Here is a 15,962-nt window from a genome sequence, read left to right on the forward strand (position 1 = left end):
CTGACTCTCAGCTCTGAACAGTCTCACCCCTGCCCTGGAACAGCACTGTCTCCCACACCCGCCCCCGCAATGGCCTGGAAGGGGAAACGTTCCCCCAACAATTCTCATCTGAATCCCATATCTCAGGCCTATCCTGATTCCCTTCTTAAAACTGGGGCAGGGTTTACCTTGATCTCTGACCCTCCTCATCCTACCCTCCGCCCTTCTGCCTGCACTTGTTTTCCTGCTGTGTGGCCCAGAAATGGAGCCACAGGGCAAGCGAGGCTGTACATCCCTAAGGCGACCCATGTCCCCTGATATCTATAGGCTGAGTCCCTCCCTGGGTGGCCGAGAGAGGGCTGGAGAGGCCTGGAGAGGCAGCGTGCAGAGCATGAGAGTCAGGGAGAGCAAGAAATAGAGAAAGGGAAAGAGAGAAGCGGGGAAAGGGGGGGGGGGGGGACTGAGGGGAAGATGTGGTGACAATGACAGAGGGCCCTGCAGCGAGACCTTGGGCAGAAGGCCGACCAGGGGCCTATGTGACCAGCTGCCCTCGCTCCACCCTGCACGAGCCCCAGGGGTGGGGATCTCCTCACCCACCTGTTTCAGGCCTGCCCTCCATTCAAAAGGGTCTCTCCCTCCCCACCCAGGCCTGGCTGGAGCCCACCCTAATGAAAAACAAAGCCCAGCAACACCGAAATCTGAACGGGCGGTGTGGGAGGCGGTGGGGAGGGGTGGGGGGGCCGCTCCAAGCAAGTGCGGCAAGATGTCATGAGGGGCCACCGTTGTCTGGGGCGGGGACTATGATGCCCGGGTGGGGGAGACAGCTGCCAGAACCACTTGTACCCATTCTGAAGAGGTCAGGCCCCTGGGAGCAGGTCCAGATACGCAGGCCTCTGGCCCTTCTTCTCCTTTGGAGCGGGCCTAGAAGGTTCACAGCTAAGCAGAAGTGACCAATGTTCCCCCTGAAAACCTACGTGTTTGTGATCTGGCAGGACCCAGAGGAGCAAAGGGCAGCTCCCTCTCCCCTACTCTGCACTGCCCATGGGGGAGGCTGGGCAGGATGTCTCCCCCAGCAGCGCACAGGTCGTGGGCAAAAACGAGCCCCTTTGCAGGAAGCAGGGGAAGCAAGACACTCAGCCCCGCCGGGGCCAGTCTGCTGCTCCCATCACGCTGACACTCGCCGACTCACACCCAGCTGGGCCCCACAAGTGCCTGGCTCATGAGAACGTGCTGTCTGCAAATAGCCAGGATGCAACGGGGCTCACTTTTCACCCAGGTAAGGAGCAGGGCCCCACTCCCCGAGCTGGGCTGGTGCATCACAGGAGAGAAATGGAGGCAGAGGCAGGAGAAGGACACAGGAGGCAAGCCTGGGTACCAGTTGCAAGGGAAGCCTACAGCCACCAAGTTTAGTCTTTGGTGACTCACAGCACTGTGGGGGTCGATCTTGGGACGCTCCATGGCGATGGTGATGCAGTTGAGGAAGATGATGACAAGGACCACATGGTCGAACATCTTGTGGGTGATGATTCGGTGACAGAAGAGGCGGAACCTGTTCGGAGATGAGCAAAGGCTGGGCAGGAGGCAGGCCGGGCAGCGGGGAGCGGCCTTGCCTCCTCGGGGCCCTCCCAGCTCGAGGCCCCTCTCTCACGTGCCCTCAGGCCAGGACACTTCTAGCGTCCCCCAGGGTGGTGTCGCGGGATAGTTCCCCAGGAGGAGAGGTCAGGGATCCCCTGCTCACCTTGACTGAGGAGAGAAGACATAGGCGGACCAGGAGTCTCGCTCCCGGCAGCAGGCGGGCAGCCGGGCTTGGATCCACACTCTCATCCGTTCCCCTCTGCTCTGTAGAAGGACCACAGGACTGGTGTGCGGGGCAGGGACCCTCAAGTTCCCCACGCCCTACTCCTTGTCTGCAGCAACATGGCCTTCACTCCCTGTCCAGCCCTTCACACTGGGCCCAGTCCTCAGCCCCGCTTCTCTTCCTTTATTCCTCAGACCCCCAGTCTCCCTCTAAGCCCCTCTGGTCCCCTGAGCATGCCTCGCTTCGTGCATCTCCTCCCTCCTCCCCTGCACGTCCCCCTCCCCCCAGGCTCTCTGCGCTTATGTCTCTGCCTCCAGCCTCCAGCCCAGCCCCGAAGGCCCTCCCTGCTGCCCTCCCCGCTGGGCTTGGGAGCTGCATCAATTATCAAACATTGTACCCATCACAGCTGTCTGTTCAAAGACACACCTGGCGGGAGGGGACCCTGGCCCCTTCTCCTCACGCGCTAACCCTGAGGTCCTAGATCCACGTGCCCATTCCCCAGGGTTAGAGGTGGTGGTGGTGATGTGGAGGCCGGGGGAGGGGTGAATGGGTAAGGAGGACGGGCGTGAAGTCAAGACTTGTGATAAGGTCGAGATGAGAGAGGGGGAGACAGGGGAGGGCATCAGTTTGGAGGGATGAGTTATGGGTATTTCTGAGTCACTGGGGGAGGGCCATGAAAGATTCATACGCATCTGCCCGAAACCATTCATATCCACCAAGGACCGCAGCCCCGCATGTGACGAGGATCTGGGGCTCGGCAGGGCGGGCATAGGGAGAAAAAGGGGCTGTTTGGAGCTCCGCTTCAGGGCCGGCACCCCTTGAGACCCCTCGGGCGCGACGGTAACTCCCTGAATGCCACGGAACTGGCAGCGGGGCGTCCAGCCCAGCGCCAGGTCAGGCATTGCCCCCCTCGCTCAAGGTCAGGTGTGAGAAGTCACCGCGCCCGCAGGGGCCTCACCAGGTTGCCCTCGTCATCGCCATCGTCCGCATCCAGTGGGGGGGCGTCAGGCCGCTGGGCCCGGGCCAGGCGCCCCGAGGCCGACTTGCCATTGCAGTCCTGGTGCTCAGAGGCCGAGCTGCGGCCACTGGCTGTGCGGTGCAGCCCGGGCACCTGCAGTGTGTCCGGCAGGTCAAAGGAGCTCTTGGCCTCCCGCTCCAGGGAGCCCCTGTGGCGACGGTCGCTGCCCGCCGGGCTGGCTCTCTCCTCTTCCGAGCTCTCGTCCTCGTCCTGGCTCTCCCGGCCCTCGCCCGACAGCAGGGAGCGCCGTTCCCCACTCGGGCTCCTTCGCTTCAGGCTGGGGGCGCGGCCCAGGCTGTTCCGGCTGGAGCGCCTGCTGGTCCAGCTGCTTGCCGCGCTCCAGGGGCTGTGCGGAGAGCTGCGGGCGCTCGGCTGGGGGTGGGGGTGAGCCAGGGAGAGGGCGGTCTCAACCAGGACCCCGCAGCCCTGCACCCCACCCCCCACAGGCACCCTGTCTCCTGGGAGCCTCCTCGGCGCCATATCAGGAGTCGACGTGTAAGCGGGAGCCGTGGACCAGACGCCTGGGTTCAGATTACTCACTCCCACCAGCTGGGTGACCCTGGGCAAGTGACTAAACCTCTCTGTGCCTCAGTTCCTCATCTGGAGAAGAGCTACGACACTAGTACCTATTCCTCATGTAGCTGACTGGCTGTATAAAGTGACGGCAGGCGCGCGGGCCCCGACGCCGACTCCTGGATTAAACTACTGGCTCTGTCACCGGCTCACTGCCGAGCTTCCCACCCAATCAGTTTGGCAAGCTAAGACTCGGGTCCCCATCTGTCAAGTGGGGATAATAATGAGACCTACCTCATGGGGTTGCTCTCGTACAGAATCAGTAACTGCACGGGGTTTGCTATTATGATGAAGTATTAAGGAGAGAAGGACCTCCCCTATCTTATAGCAGAGGCTCAGAGGTTGAGTTTCACCCAAGGGCAGTTCAGGAACACAAGAATAGGATTAGAACACTGCTCTTTCTCCCCCCAAGGCCAGAGCTCTGCACCTGACTGCATTACTAGCCCTACTGACCTCCCGGGGGCTTGTCCAACCTAGGGCTCAGAGGCCTTGGGCCTGTCGGCCCCCATCCTCTCTTCCCTCCTGACCTCTGCACATGTCCCACCGTAGGGCACCCATGTGCACCCCATACCGGTGACTTCATCTCATGGGCCGCCCCTGGCTCAGCAGACCCGCTGCTGCTGGTGCGGCGGGAGGCGGGGCCCAGCGCCTCGGCCAGGCCGGTGCTGGAACTCTTAGGGAGCGACATGGGCGTGGCGGCCGTGTGGATGATAAGAGGCGGCAGCAGGTTCTTCCGCAGCTCCGGGTGCTCTCCCAGGGACACCACTGCCGGGGAAGTGAGAGAAGGAGAGACCCTGAGTCCACTCAAGGCTGGCCCAGGGCCAGGGCCCGCACCCCCAGGATAGATACTCACAGGCCAAGCGCTTCTTCCTGTCCCCGTCACCATCCAGGCTGGGTGAGAAGAAATCGGGCTCTGACTCGGACTTGGTGGCATCTCCCTAGGGTGGGAGTGGGGTGGGGGAGCAGCAGGCCATTAGAGACCTGACCCGGCAGGGGCTAGTGGGCTGGACTGAGGCCTCCCTGTCTCCACAAGCATACACCACATATAGGCTATGGGAACCAGCAACCACGGCACGAGGCATGCACTGGCACAGGCCACACCATCCAGGCGTGGGGCCCAGAGCTCCCCAGGGCCCCCGACACCTCTGCCTCCCACCTGCCACACCTCAGAGAAGGCCACGGCTAACCCCATAGCCCACGACACAACCAGCCTGGCGGGGACTGGCTCCGGGAAGGGCTGAGGGGAGAGGGGAACAGCCGGGCAGGCGGGTGGGCGGGTGGCATAGGCCAAAGGGAGCTGGGGACCTGAGTGAAATGGTCACTAGAGCCTAAATTCCCAAGGCCACTTGTGCCCTCTGCTTTCCTTCCATGGCTGCCCTCCCCTGAGCCGCAGACCTGAGGACCCCAGAAGGAAATTGAAAGACCCCAGACAGAGCAGCTCAGCCCAAGGAGGCCACTTCAGGCCCTCTGCTTCTTCCCTTCGTCTTTCCCAAGACCCCACCCCGTCCCCTGGCCCCATTTTTACCTCTGTCCCTGTCTCTGGGGTACTTTTTTCTTCCTTCTTAGCAGGTCAGTGGGTTCCCCAGTAATTACACACTTCTCCTTAAGAAGTTATTAAGAAATACTTGATTGCTACTTTTGATAAGGGCATAAATATTGCGTAATTGGCATCTCAGGGGATCATTTTCATTAACTCAGTTTACATCCCTAACGAGGCCTTTAATTATCGAGTGGGATCTCCAGGAGGCCGCTCGGGATGCACAGCACTGTGGGGTCCCGCAGGAACCCCGGCCTTGGCCCGAATTCCAGGGCCAGCGCAGGAAACAGTGGAGCACGGGCTCGGTGTGGAGGCCAGAGTGGGGGCAGGCCCCCAAATGCCTGCTGGACCTCCCAGGTGGCCAGGGGGCCAGAGACTCGGAAGTGGGTTTAAAAATCTGGGACCTTCTGGCAAGAGGCACCCCACCCTCACATCCTCCAAAGACTTGTCCTGAGCTGAGGCAGCTTGTGGGGGTCTCCAATAGGGGCTCAGGGCAAGGGGGAGGGGAGAGAGATGGGGAAGCAGTCTGCGGCCATGATCCCGAGACTCGGACTCCTCGGGGACCTCAGTGTAGGCACCCACACGCGGTGGACCACACACGTGCACACAGAGATTCTAAGTCCCTTCCTTCTCCCGCCCCTCTACTGGTCCAGCGGGGGACGGGAAGAGTGCCCTTGGCAGGGTGGTGGGGGCAGAGACAAGGAGGCCCCTCCTCTCCATGTCCTCAGGGGGAAGGGACTTAAAATCGAAGCAAACCTCACGACACCAATGACCACCACAGCTACCACAGTTGCACAGCGGCTGAGCGTGAACACGAGCACAGAGACACGGAGGTGGAGGGGGCACAGGGCATGGGGAACGGGGGCATGCCGACTCATGATCGCGTACCTACCCCCTGGGAGTCGACAGGCAGCTGAATACAGCTTAACTGTCCACTCGCATCTTCCCGTTTGCTGATTTCCTACAGGGAGACGGGGAGGCAGGGGACGGGCGCTGGTCACAGGTGCTCGGGCTTTCAAACATCAGCAGTGTCAAAAGAGGACGAAGAAAAGGATGGCACAAACCCGACAGGGGTGGAAGGGGGACGAGACACTGGGGGTAGGGGAGGAGGAGAAAGGGGACAGACGGCCTTCCAGAATTCAACCACAGGCCCTCGGGCCCGAATGAATCTGAAGGGTGAGGGCAGAGGCCATGAAGGTGGGGGAAAAGGGCAGGCAAGGAGATCGAGCCCCCCAGTAATCCTAATAATGACAGCTACGATGCACAAGGGGCATGTCAGCCGCCCAGAAACTGCTTTAGTCACACCAGCTCGCCTCTCGCAAGGCGGGAAGGAAGTCACTCGTGTCACCATAAAGGAGGCAGCTGAGGTTTGGAGAAGCTAAGACAGCTGTCCCCAGGCACGCAGAGAGTCAGAGGTCTACCTGGGCCTTGCACCTGAGTCTCCAGCTCACCTTGTACTGGCCCCGCACTGGCAGAGGGCTTGGGGATGGGCAGGGAGGTGGGGAAGGAGGAGGGCATGAGCCAGAGGCCGGGAGGAGGCTGAGGGCCGGGAGCTGCAGGGGGGTTCCCCACTCCCATATGCCCAGCCTGCATCCCCCAGAATCAGACCGGGTCCAGCTGCTCCCACTGGGATGGGATGTGACAAGTAACACTGGGATGACAGCTATGATGTTGTTTAATACCAATTAATGGCCTCACACAGGGCCTGCTGTCTGCTCATTTAATTAAGTGTGTGCATGACAAATACACAGGGATTCAGGATGCTGCCCCCTGCACATCGGCAAATGGGCAGCCGAGCCAGCCCCGTCTCCCAGGCCTCCTCCCTCTGACCTCTTGGCAAGGTGGCCAGGCCAGCTGGGGCTACCCTGGAGCCCTCCTGCTGCTGACGACCAACAACTTCCTCTGCAGAGGGGGGGTTGCCTGTTTCGTAAAAGAGCGGGCCATCACAACAGCAACAACCAGCCTCTCCTGCCAGAATGTGGGGCTTCCTCAGAGCCACATGTGCAACACCCCCCCCCCCCCCTTAAAACTCTGTACAAGACAGGGCAGGTGCTTCTGGAGGTATCCAGGTCAACGGCCTGGCTTGACCGGCCCTCCCCTCCCCCACCTAGGTGTTGGCCCACGACACACAGGACAGTGGGCGGCTGGTCCAGCCCCTCCCACGGGCACTTCAGGGCCAGGCTGCCGCCCACCCCCATGGAGGGGGGTTGATCTGGAAATCCTTCCTCCATCCCAGCCCCGACCTGAAGCATCAAGCTCTGAGACCCTTGCCACTGGGCACCTGTGCCCTGCAGGTTGAGGCCCCAGGCCCTAGCTGACCTGTCGGGCTGGGGCAGCCACAGGCCCCCGGCAAGGCCAGAGTGACCTGTCTTCCTTCCCAACAGCAGACATCGCCGCTGCCTAGCAACCAGGCCGGCTCAGCAGCATTCAATTTAACAAGGTGTTTGCTGAAAGGGCCGGCGGTGGGGAGGGGGCTGTCTGCACCGGGCACCTCCAGGGCTGCTGAGACGACCAAACGGCCAGCTGAGGGGAGGGGAATAGGCTCGGGATGTTTTCCATATCCCCTCAAGGAGTTCCTCGGGGATTTTTGAGGACATCTTAGCCGCCAGGGGCAGTGGTTTGCAAGGGGTGGCGGGATCCCCGTCCCCGCTCAGCAGTTCTTCCCACCGGCTAAGAGCGGTGGGTGTCCACGGAGACCCTGGCTCTTACGGGAGCATGGTGTCACCCCTGAACTTTTCAGGCCCCGGGGAACCCCCAACGAAGTGCCTCGTCCCTCGGCACAAGAGGCCCGGCCATCACCAGAGGCAGGGCCGGCCTCCCCCACCAGCTGCCCTCGCTGCCACCCAGTGGGAGGAAATGCGATAATGGATAAGTACAGAATGTGCACGGCCGGCAGGCAGCCGGAGAGGGCCGGTGTGGGACAGAGGCACCCGCACCCCACCAGCCCAGCCAGCCTACGGGGAACGGCCCTCCCTCGCGAAGGCTGGGAAAGAGTCGGAAAATAGATTTTTGTTTTTCCACCGTGTGCCGAGTATTTATAGACCAGGCCGCAGCGGGAGTTTCCATCCGGGTCACCCGGAGAGAACTGGACCAAGAGCTTCTCTGCGCCCAACCTGGAGCATTTCTAGGTTGGGTCAACCTGCCTGTGAAAGACGCCTGGACTGGAGGCTGGGCTGGGCCCGGAGCTCGGGGGACGGGCGGGGGGGAGCTGAGGGACAGGAACGACGTACGGCCCTCCAGGCAGGTGCTGAGCCCTGGCACAGCCAGGGCAGGATCGATGCAAATCAATATGAATGGATGACGCTGCCTGTGACGGAGGTGATGGAGCCTGGGCTGGAAATAGGACGCTCGTCTCTGCCACGCCTGCAGCTAATTGGGCTCATTTCTCACCCTGGGCAGCTTAGCCCTGCCTGGGCCCTGGTGGCATCTTCATCAGTTTAGCTGGAGCTTGGATGATTTGCACCCAAGCTGCCCCCACCCCCTCGGCTCAGAGGGGTCCCCTCTGGATGTCCCCGAGAGCACCCGTACTCGGGATCCAGCTGGCACCATGTGCCAACACTTATCCAGCTCTCCGGGGAAGAATCTGGCTGACCTTGATGCAGAAGCCCACTCAGGAGCTAGTGGACCCAGGGATCCCCCACAACCGCCCTGTCTCCCCGGTGCTGAGGGGCTGCCCGAGACCCGGGACCTTCCACCCCAAGTCCCCCAGCCTGGCCTGATGGGCACTTTCTGCGAGACCTCCCCGGCCACCATGGCTCAAGCCAGGCAGCCGACTCCTCCCGGAACTGGACTGCTGTGGGCAGGGGGTTACCTCCGCCTGGAAGCCCTCCACCAGAATGGCGACGAGCAGATTAAAGAGCACGTAGTTGCCGAAGGTCATGAGGGCAATGAAATAAAGAGCAGCCCAGGACGACGTGGAGGCCATTCCATTGTAGAGTACCTTGTTCCAGTCCTCCTGGGTCAGGATCTGTGGGCAGAGGCTGGGGGTCAGGGCCTTCACGGGGGGTGCCCTGACTCCCACCCACCCCCCCCCCGTCCACCCCTGCCTGGTTACCCTGGCACCTGAAAGACGGTGACGATGGCCCAGAGCAGGGAGTCAAAATTCTTCCGGTCCGGCAGCGTGTCCCCGTCCCGCTCAGATGCAAATTTGCAGCCGAAGAGATGCATGCCCAGGATGCTGAAGACACAGGAGCCGGGAGATGGGGGGCAGGGGCGGGGGCACCCCCTGCCCCTCAGGCCCTCCTCCCAGCCGGCGCGGAGGCCGCCCCTGCCCTCACCTGAAGATGAAGATGAAGAGCATGAGCAGCATGCAGAAGGTGGCCACGTTGTCCATGGTCTTCATGAGCACCACCAGCTGTCGCTGCAGCGCCGGCAGGAAGCGCACCAGCTTCAGCACCCGCATCAGGCGGAAGGTCCGCAGCACCGACAGGCCACCCCCCTGCTGGCCCACGATCTCCCACACGCTGCAAGGAGGGCGGGGAGCCTGAGCCCCTGCGGGCTCGCCCTCCCTCCACCCCTCCCTCTGAGAGGGCCTGGAAAAGCCGGCCCAGCGCCAGGGCGAGGGGCACAGGCGGGAGCCTCCGAGACGGGTGTAGGTGAGGGCTCCGGCCCTCTCCACGCCCTCCTCTCTCCAGGCCGGAGATCACCTCCTGGCAGCGGACAGCCCTCTCCCACATACCGGCCCATGCAACAGCGTCAAGTTAGGGAATATTTGCTTTGTTCCCTTCTAATGAAATCTAAAGCCGGTTCCAAAAAGCAATAAGGCAGTTCTGGCCCCAGGTCTAGGGGGAAGGAGCACTTTCCCAGGGTCTGGGAAACCCTAAAGCAAGTCAAGGGTGTCTGAGATGGTTTCCAAGCACTTTGCTGGCCGGGCTTCACACCCCCTTCAGCTCCTCTGCAAAGCCAGCTGCCCAGTCCTCACTCGCCCCGGGGCCTGCATGGGCTCAAGGGCAAGAAGCAGAAGTGGGGAGAGGAGACTGCACAGCGGGTCACCCCCCCACTGGGGAAGCGGCAGGGCCTGCGTGGGTCAGTGGGGCCTGACTCCAGACCCCTCCACCCCAGAGGAACAGGCTGCTTGGCTTCTTGTCCAAGCCACCCCACGGGCATTCCTCAGGCGACAGGCAGTGGAGGGGCCGCCATACCTGATGACGACGATGACGCCATCGAAGATGTTGTAGGGGTTCTTGATGTAGCCAAAGGGACCGTACACGAGCAGCTTCAGCAGCATCTCCAGGGCAAAGAGGCTGGTGAAGACGATGTTGCTGATTTCCAGGGCGTTGGTGAGCTCCTCGGGCTGGAGGGCAGGGTGGGGTATGAAGCAGCCGAGGCTCACCCCTGAGCCCCTCACCCCTGCTGTCCCTAGTGGAGGCCACCGGCAGAGAAGCAGCAGGAATAGCAAGGTGGGGGGTAGGCGGGGCGGGGGGCGGGCAGTGGTGATGCTGGATGGACTCTCCAGAGGAGGGCTCACCCCCAAACAGCCCATGAGGAAATGCACTCGGGGGCAGCTGCCATGCCAAATCCCAGCCCCGGGTCTCAGAGCCTGGGACCGCAGGCTCGCGGGAAGCCTGTTTAATAGGTTCTGCCTACCGCCTGCGAGGAGGTCCGAGACCCTTCTTGTCCTGTGCTGCCCGGTCAGCTCAGCAGGTCATGGCCAGCGGCGCAGCAAGGCTGGCCAATGTCACAGGGCGACCACCAAGGCCTCACACGCATACCCAGACACACAGCCACACGCAAAGTCACACGTGCTCTACAATTACTCTGTGGATTTGGCAGCCTTCTCCCGGACAACTGTTGGCTAACGTTGCTTTCTTCCAGACACAGGCACACACGGCACACCCCCGCACACACGGCACACCCCCGCACACCGTGCACACAAACACACGAACGAGCACACGCGCGCACGCACGTACGCCCGCAGGCACACGCAAACGTGCTGGTGGGCAGAAAGGAGGTGACCGAGCAGGTTGTCGCAGACGAGGAGGACCTGGGGCTGCCCCCTGAGACTGCGATGCCTGGGTTCATTGCCAGCCCATCCTGTCCACTCGCTGTGTGACCTTCAGCAAGATTCTCAACCTCTCTGGCCAAATGTAAAACACTGGCGGTAATCACTTTTATGCTTCCAGCCAGGGTCCGGGATTGGGATCGAGGACCCATCCTAGAGAGGTCGTCAGAAACAATGAAAAACGTCTGCCACTCCAGCTCACTCGTCGCCTCCCTCCCTCCCTTCCGTCAAAATTAAGCATCTACTGTATGCCTAGCAAGACATCAGGTATGAAAAGGAGCCACAAAAACATGCCGACTATTCTCCCTGCCTCCCGGGAGCCCAGAGTCTCACTGGAAACAGGTCGTACACAAAACAGCTGAGTAACCACAAGAGGCCTTAGATACTTAGATGCCAAAATAAATTATCCCGACGGTAAATCCAAGAGTCCAGGGGAGAGACAGTGAGGGAGGAACTAAGGCTGGGAAAGCCTTAGTCAGGAAGCAGCATTTGCAATGAGCTCTGAAGGGTAAGGTCTCTCCAGGGAAAGGGGTGCGGAAGGCGTCACAGGGAGGGAAGCACGAGGAATGAACCATGTTTGGGGAGAAACAGAGCGGCAGGGCTGAGCTGAGGGCTGGAGATGCAGGGTGAGGTATGATTGGCTCAGTGGAGCTCAATGCCTACCTAATGGGGTGTCTTGATCGCCCCAAAGCCTTCGTTTCAAAACAGCTCAAGAAGTTTCAGTTAAAATAAACAACCAGATGAAGCCCTCAGTCCATCAGACACCTCCCCCTGTTTACCCAGCTGCCTCCTCTGGCTGGCTGCCCAGGTAGGTCACCCAAGCACGGAAGCAGGCCTGGGCACCCACCAAATGTATCCTGACGGCCTGACTTTGTGTGGCCAGCCTGGGTAGGGGGTGGGGAGACCTGGAAGGAAGGGCCTTCTGGCTGGCAGGTGAGGGGTGTTTGGGGGTCAACAGCTACTCAGGAGGAGAGAAGCTCTCGGCCTGTGCACGGATTCTTTCCGAAGGCAGGCCTGGGGGGCAGGGCCAGGGTCAGCGGGCAGGGCCGAGAGCCAGCCGTCCAGAGAGTGGGTGGCTGGTACAGGGCCGGTGTGGCAAGGAGCCCATTGGTCCAGTAGATCCCGAGCAAGTCCTTGCTCCCCAGATGGAAAATGGGGGCAGGAAAGGACACTGCCACCTGATCTAGTGAATGGGGTCACAGACAGACAAGATCTTGGGCCCCTCTAGCATTAGCATAGTGCAGGTGGCAGGGAAGGGGTCATTGTCAGGACAGGTAAAGCTCGGGGCTCAGATCCCTCCTGACTAAGTGGATCCCCTCTTGGCATCCCAAGTCCAGTCTGCCAGGGACCAGGCTCAGTGAGCCTGCCTCCCTGTCACTCTGCCACCTGCCCAGCTGTCCAGCTGGATTGCATAAGGTGATGGGCACAGGTGCAATGCCTTGAGGGTCCCCAGGCTCACCCTGCGTCTCACCTCATGCTATCCACATAACTGCCCTGGCACCCTCACTTCAGATAAGAGCCGAAAGGTCAAGAGATGGTGAATGATGGGTTCAAAGTCACGGGGCAGGGAGAACCAGGGAGTGGGACCCAATCCCATTTCATTCGGACTCTGATAACACGACGCAGCAGTCAGGGGCCAAACCCACCCCAGATGACAGCCAGGCGCCCGTGAATCCAGATACACTGAATTCATAACACGCCTTCCAAAGTCTACAAAACCATATTTCGCATGAACTTAATGTATGAATAAAGAACACGCTGATTCGAAGGCACAGCTGAGGTACAGCTTACAATGGGTGAATTTTATGGCATATACACGATACCTCAAAAAATGCTGCCAAAAATAAAAATTAATAAACCTTTTTTTAAAAAAAAGTGGCTGAAAGCACAGTAGCTTTCGGCCTCTTGCGTCGACTCCATTAGTGAATCTTAAAAGTACGACCAGCACGGGGCATGTGGAGGGGAGTATTTCCAGAATTCCCTGATGTCATTCAAGGTGGGGCGCAACGTCTGTACCCGACGGCTCATGGCTCGTGGACACCTGCACACCGGCCGAGAGCCTCACTGGAAAGGTGGTACAGGGCTCCCCTGAGGTCCTGGTTGAGGGGGGCAGGCAGCAAAGGCTGGACCCCCCCCCCCATGCCTCCAGGCAGCTGAGACAGGAACAGCAGGTGAAAAGGAAAAGCGGGCACTGTCCCTCAGCCTGCCCTCTCTCTCCTGGGCAGTCTCACGGCACACACCTCCGGGCAATGCCTATTTGCTCCCAGGGCCCTGGAATCCCCCCGTGATCCATGGGAAAAGGCACTCCTCCCCAGACAGGTCAGCCCAAGTTACTAAATCGGAGGCTGGGAACGTTCTGCAAACATAGGCAGGACGCAGGACGAGGATACAGAGACACAATCTTAGCAACACGGTGGCCCCAGGGACCAGAGCCGTGATCACAGCCACTGCAGCTGCAAAGCGGGGGGAGGGAGCCAACTTCTGCCAGTATCTCCCCGGGGCAGTGCGCTGGCTACCCCGTCCCTCCCAGGGTTCCATTTCCTCCCTGCCTCCTTAGATAGCCGGGGAAACTGAGGCTCCAAGAGGTGTGGTGACTTGGTGGAGGTCACACCGCTGGCTCAGGAAGGCCCCCCCCCCCACCAGGTGGGCACCAGCCCCCCTCCCGACTCTCTCCTGCTGCCAGGAAGTCCTTTCTCAGGTCTCAATCCTCCCTCAAGACGTCAAGGTCCAGCGGGGGGGCTGCAGTGAGTTGAGGCCACTCCCACACAGGGGCCCCGGGCTCTTCTTTGGGAAGATGCTAACTGCAAACGCCCCACCTCCTAACACTTCCCCTCCCCTCAGCCTGTCCCCTTGGAGCAAGTATAGCGCCCCCCACCCCGCCCACAAGCTCCCCGATACTTCTCGGCACCAGGACTCCCCTGAAAGCACCAGGACTCACCTCCATCAGCCAACCCTCAACGGGCCCACAGCGTGCAGAACACTGGTGATCAAAACATGGGGTGGAACCAGAGTGTGGGAGGCCGGCCAACCCTGAGACTTTCTGCCTGTGTGACCTTGGCCAGGTCCCTTAGCCCCTCTGATCCCCAGTGGCCTTCGCCGTTAAACAGGGTAGCGTCACCTCATGGCAGAACTGCTCTGCAGAACAGAGGCGCTAAAGACCGTGAAAACACCCGGCCCAGAGCCACGCTCAGGCAGCCCCGCGGGCACTGACGGTGGACAAGGGCCTCACACACGGCAGGACGGAATGCCTGCAAGGCCGCACGAAGCCCCACGCTGGGGACAAACACCAGGAGCACCCCGGGAGCTCAAACCCAGCTGAGGCCGGGGAGGAAGGGGCGGAAGGAGAACCCCGTGGAGGGCACCCCCAGCTGAGGGCAGCACGAGCAAAGATGCAGAGGAAGGAATGCATGGGGACAGGGACAGAGAATCAAGTGCTTCTCTGGGGTCAGAGCGGGGGAGGGGTCCGTGGAGGACACGGCTGCAAGGCTGGCAGGGCCCAGGCAGGATGGCCTTGAACTCTGTCCCACCACTGGGGCTGGACTCGCCTCTGCCCGCGATGCTGCCACTGGGGCTTCTGGGGGGAGGAAAGAGATGTGCAGAGCGGTGTATTAAGATTAATCTGGCTGCGGTGGTGGCAGCATGCTGACGGCTTGGAGAGATGGAGAGACGGAGACCAATTAGGGGGATGCTGTAGAGGCCCAGGCAGGAGGCCCAGGAGCGGCTCCGGCACACGGGGACGGCGAGAGAAGTGGGCGAGCAGGGAGACAGCTGGGCAGAGGCTCGTACGAGTCACCCCAGCCCTGCCCCAGCGCCACCCCACCCCCATCTCCTCCGCTCCCAACAGCTCCACTGACCTGAAATCTCTGCTCCTTGATTCACTTCACCTCTGCTTTTGACAGTCCTGCCCGCTGCACCCCCTCCCCCGACCCAAGATGGGGGAATCCAGGCAGGCCACAGCAATGGGGCAAGGGTCACTGGCACCTCTTGCCTCCTCCTCCTCCAAGGAGGGGTGTGGGAAGTCAGGAGCCACCTGGATGGCAGGTGGTTTCGAGCAAAGCCCACGGGCTTCACCATGTCGATCACCACCTTGCTCTTCTCAGACCTCCGGGAGCTCTCCAGCTTGGAACTTTGCCTCTCTGGGCCAATCCCTTTGAGGCCCCTCACGCCCACTGGGCCCACTGCTGGGTGTCACTGTGCCCCAGAACCCCCTATCCAGGGGTGGCTCCAGCCCCTCCCCACAATCTCCTACCAGCACCCGGAAGTCACCTCCAGGAAACACACCAGCAAAGCGGGCACACGGCACTCACAGTGTGCTCCCAGCTGGGACACAGCCAAGCCAAAGCCCCTGAGACTCCAGATTCTGGAGCTGGGGCCCCTGCCCCTCACCTGCCAGGACACCCTCGCAGCCTGGAGCCCGGGGCGGACCATTTCAAGGCTGCCTTCCTGCCGCAGACCTCAGAGCGCCCCTGCTGGGCCGGCCCCAGCCCTGGTAAGACCCCACCCCCTCCGCTTCTGCTGCGGCCATCGAATTGTTGAGCGGTGCTGTCACGAGCCTGTGCTGACTGGACAGGGCAATGCCAGCTGGGGGCCTCACGGCAGCTCTGTCCCTTCCCTCACCCTCCTCTGCTGCTGGGGCTCCGTCTCTCCCCACCTAGAGCTGTTCCAAACCTTCTCCCTCTCCTCGCCCCGCCTCGTCCCCACTCCCAGCCTGGCCTCTCCCCCCCCCCCCCCCCCCGGCTCCGCTCCCCTCCCCACAAACAGCTCTGTGACGCACAGCCGACTCTTCTCTCCTCCCCTCCTCCACCTGCACCTGCACCTCCCTCCACACACACCCCACGTCCCCAGGGCCCTGTTCACGTATCCCCTGTTCCCTCACTCCCCCAGTCTCCTTTCCTGGGCTCAGAGCAGAAACCCCCATGTGAGTGCAGGCCTAGCCCCCCCAAACCCCAGCTCTGTCTAGATTCTCTTCCAAGTCCCTCTCTCAGGGGATGCCAGGACAGCACCAGAGCCTGCTGTCGGCCCCACCTGCCAGCGCCCATGCCCCCTCCTGCCCTCC

At 61.4% G+C, this 15,962-nt stretch overlaps 1 protein-coding gene across 24 annotated transcripts in view; it reads right to left on the bottom strand.

The window, feature by feature from the left end:
- CACNA1G (calcium voltage-gated channel subunit alpha1 G) overlaps positions 1-15,962 on the bottom strand; it is a 61,932-nt gene that overhangs the window by 22,488 nt on the left and 23,482 nt on the right. For 14 of the 24 annotated variants that reach the window (XM_027034080.2, XM_027034090.2, XM_027034083.2 and 11 more), the window contains exons 10-19: positions 10,047-10,198; positions 9,183-9,368; positions 8,968-9,082; positions 8,717-8,872; positions 5,798-5,866; positions 4,222-4,306; positions 3,940-4,133; positions 2,736-3,167; positions 1,718-1,818; positions 1,405-1,528 (exon numbers count right to left, since the gene is read on the bottom strand). In XM_027034080.2, coding sequence (XP_026889881.2) covers positions 1,405-1,528; positions 1,718-1,818; positions 2,736-3,167; positions 3,940-4,133; positions 4,222-4,306; positions 5,798-5,866; positions 8,717-8,872; positions 8,968-9,082; positions 9,183-9,368; positions 10,047-10,198 — 1,614 coding nt within the window. The remainder of the gene's footprint in view (positions 1-1,404; positions 1,529-1,717; positions 1,819-2,735; positions 3,168-3,939; positions 4,134-4,221; positions 4,307-5,797; positions 5,867-8,716; positions 8,873-8,967; positions 9,083-9,182; positions 9,369-10,046; positions 10,199-15,962) is intronic. The other 10 variants (XM_027034091.2, XM_027034092.2, XM_027034085.2 and 7 more) reach the window with 1 other exon arrangement.

The sequence above is a fragment of the Acinonyx jubatus genome, chromosome E1 (genome assembly GCF_027475565.1).
Source record: "Acinonyx jubatus isolate Ajub_Pintada_27869175 chromosome E1, VMU_Ajub_asm_v1.0, whole genome shotgun sequence".
Lineage (NCBI taxonomy): Eukaryota > Metazoa > Chordata > Mammalia > Carnivora > Felidae > Acinonyx > Acinonyx jubatus.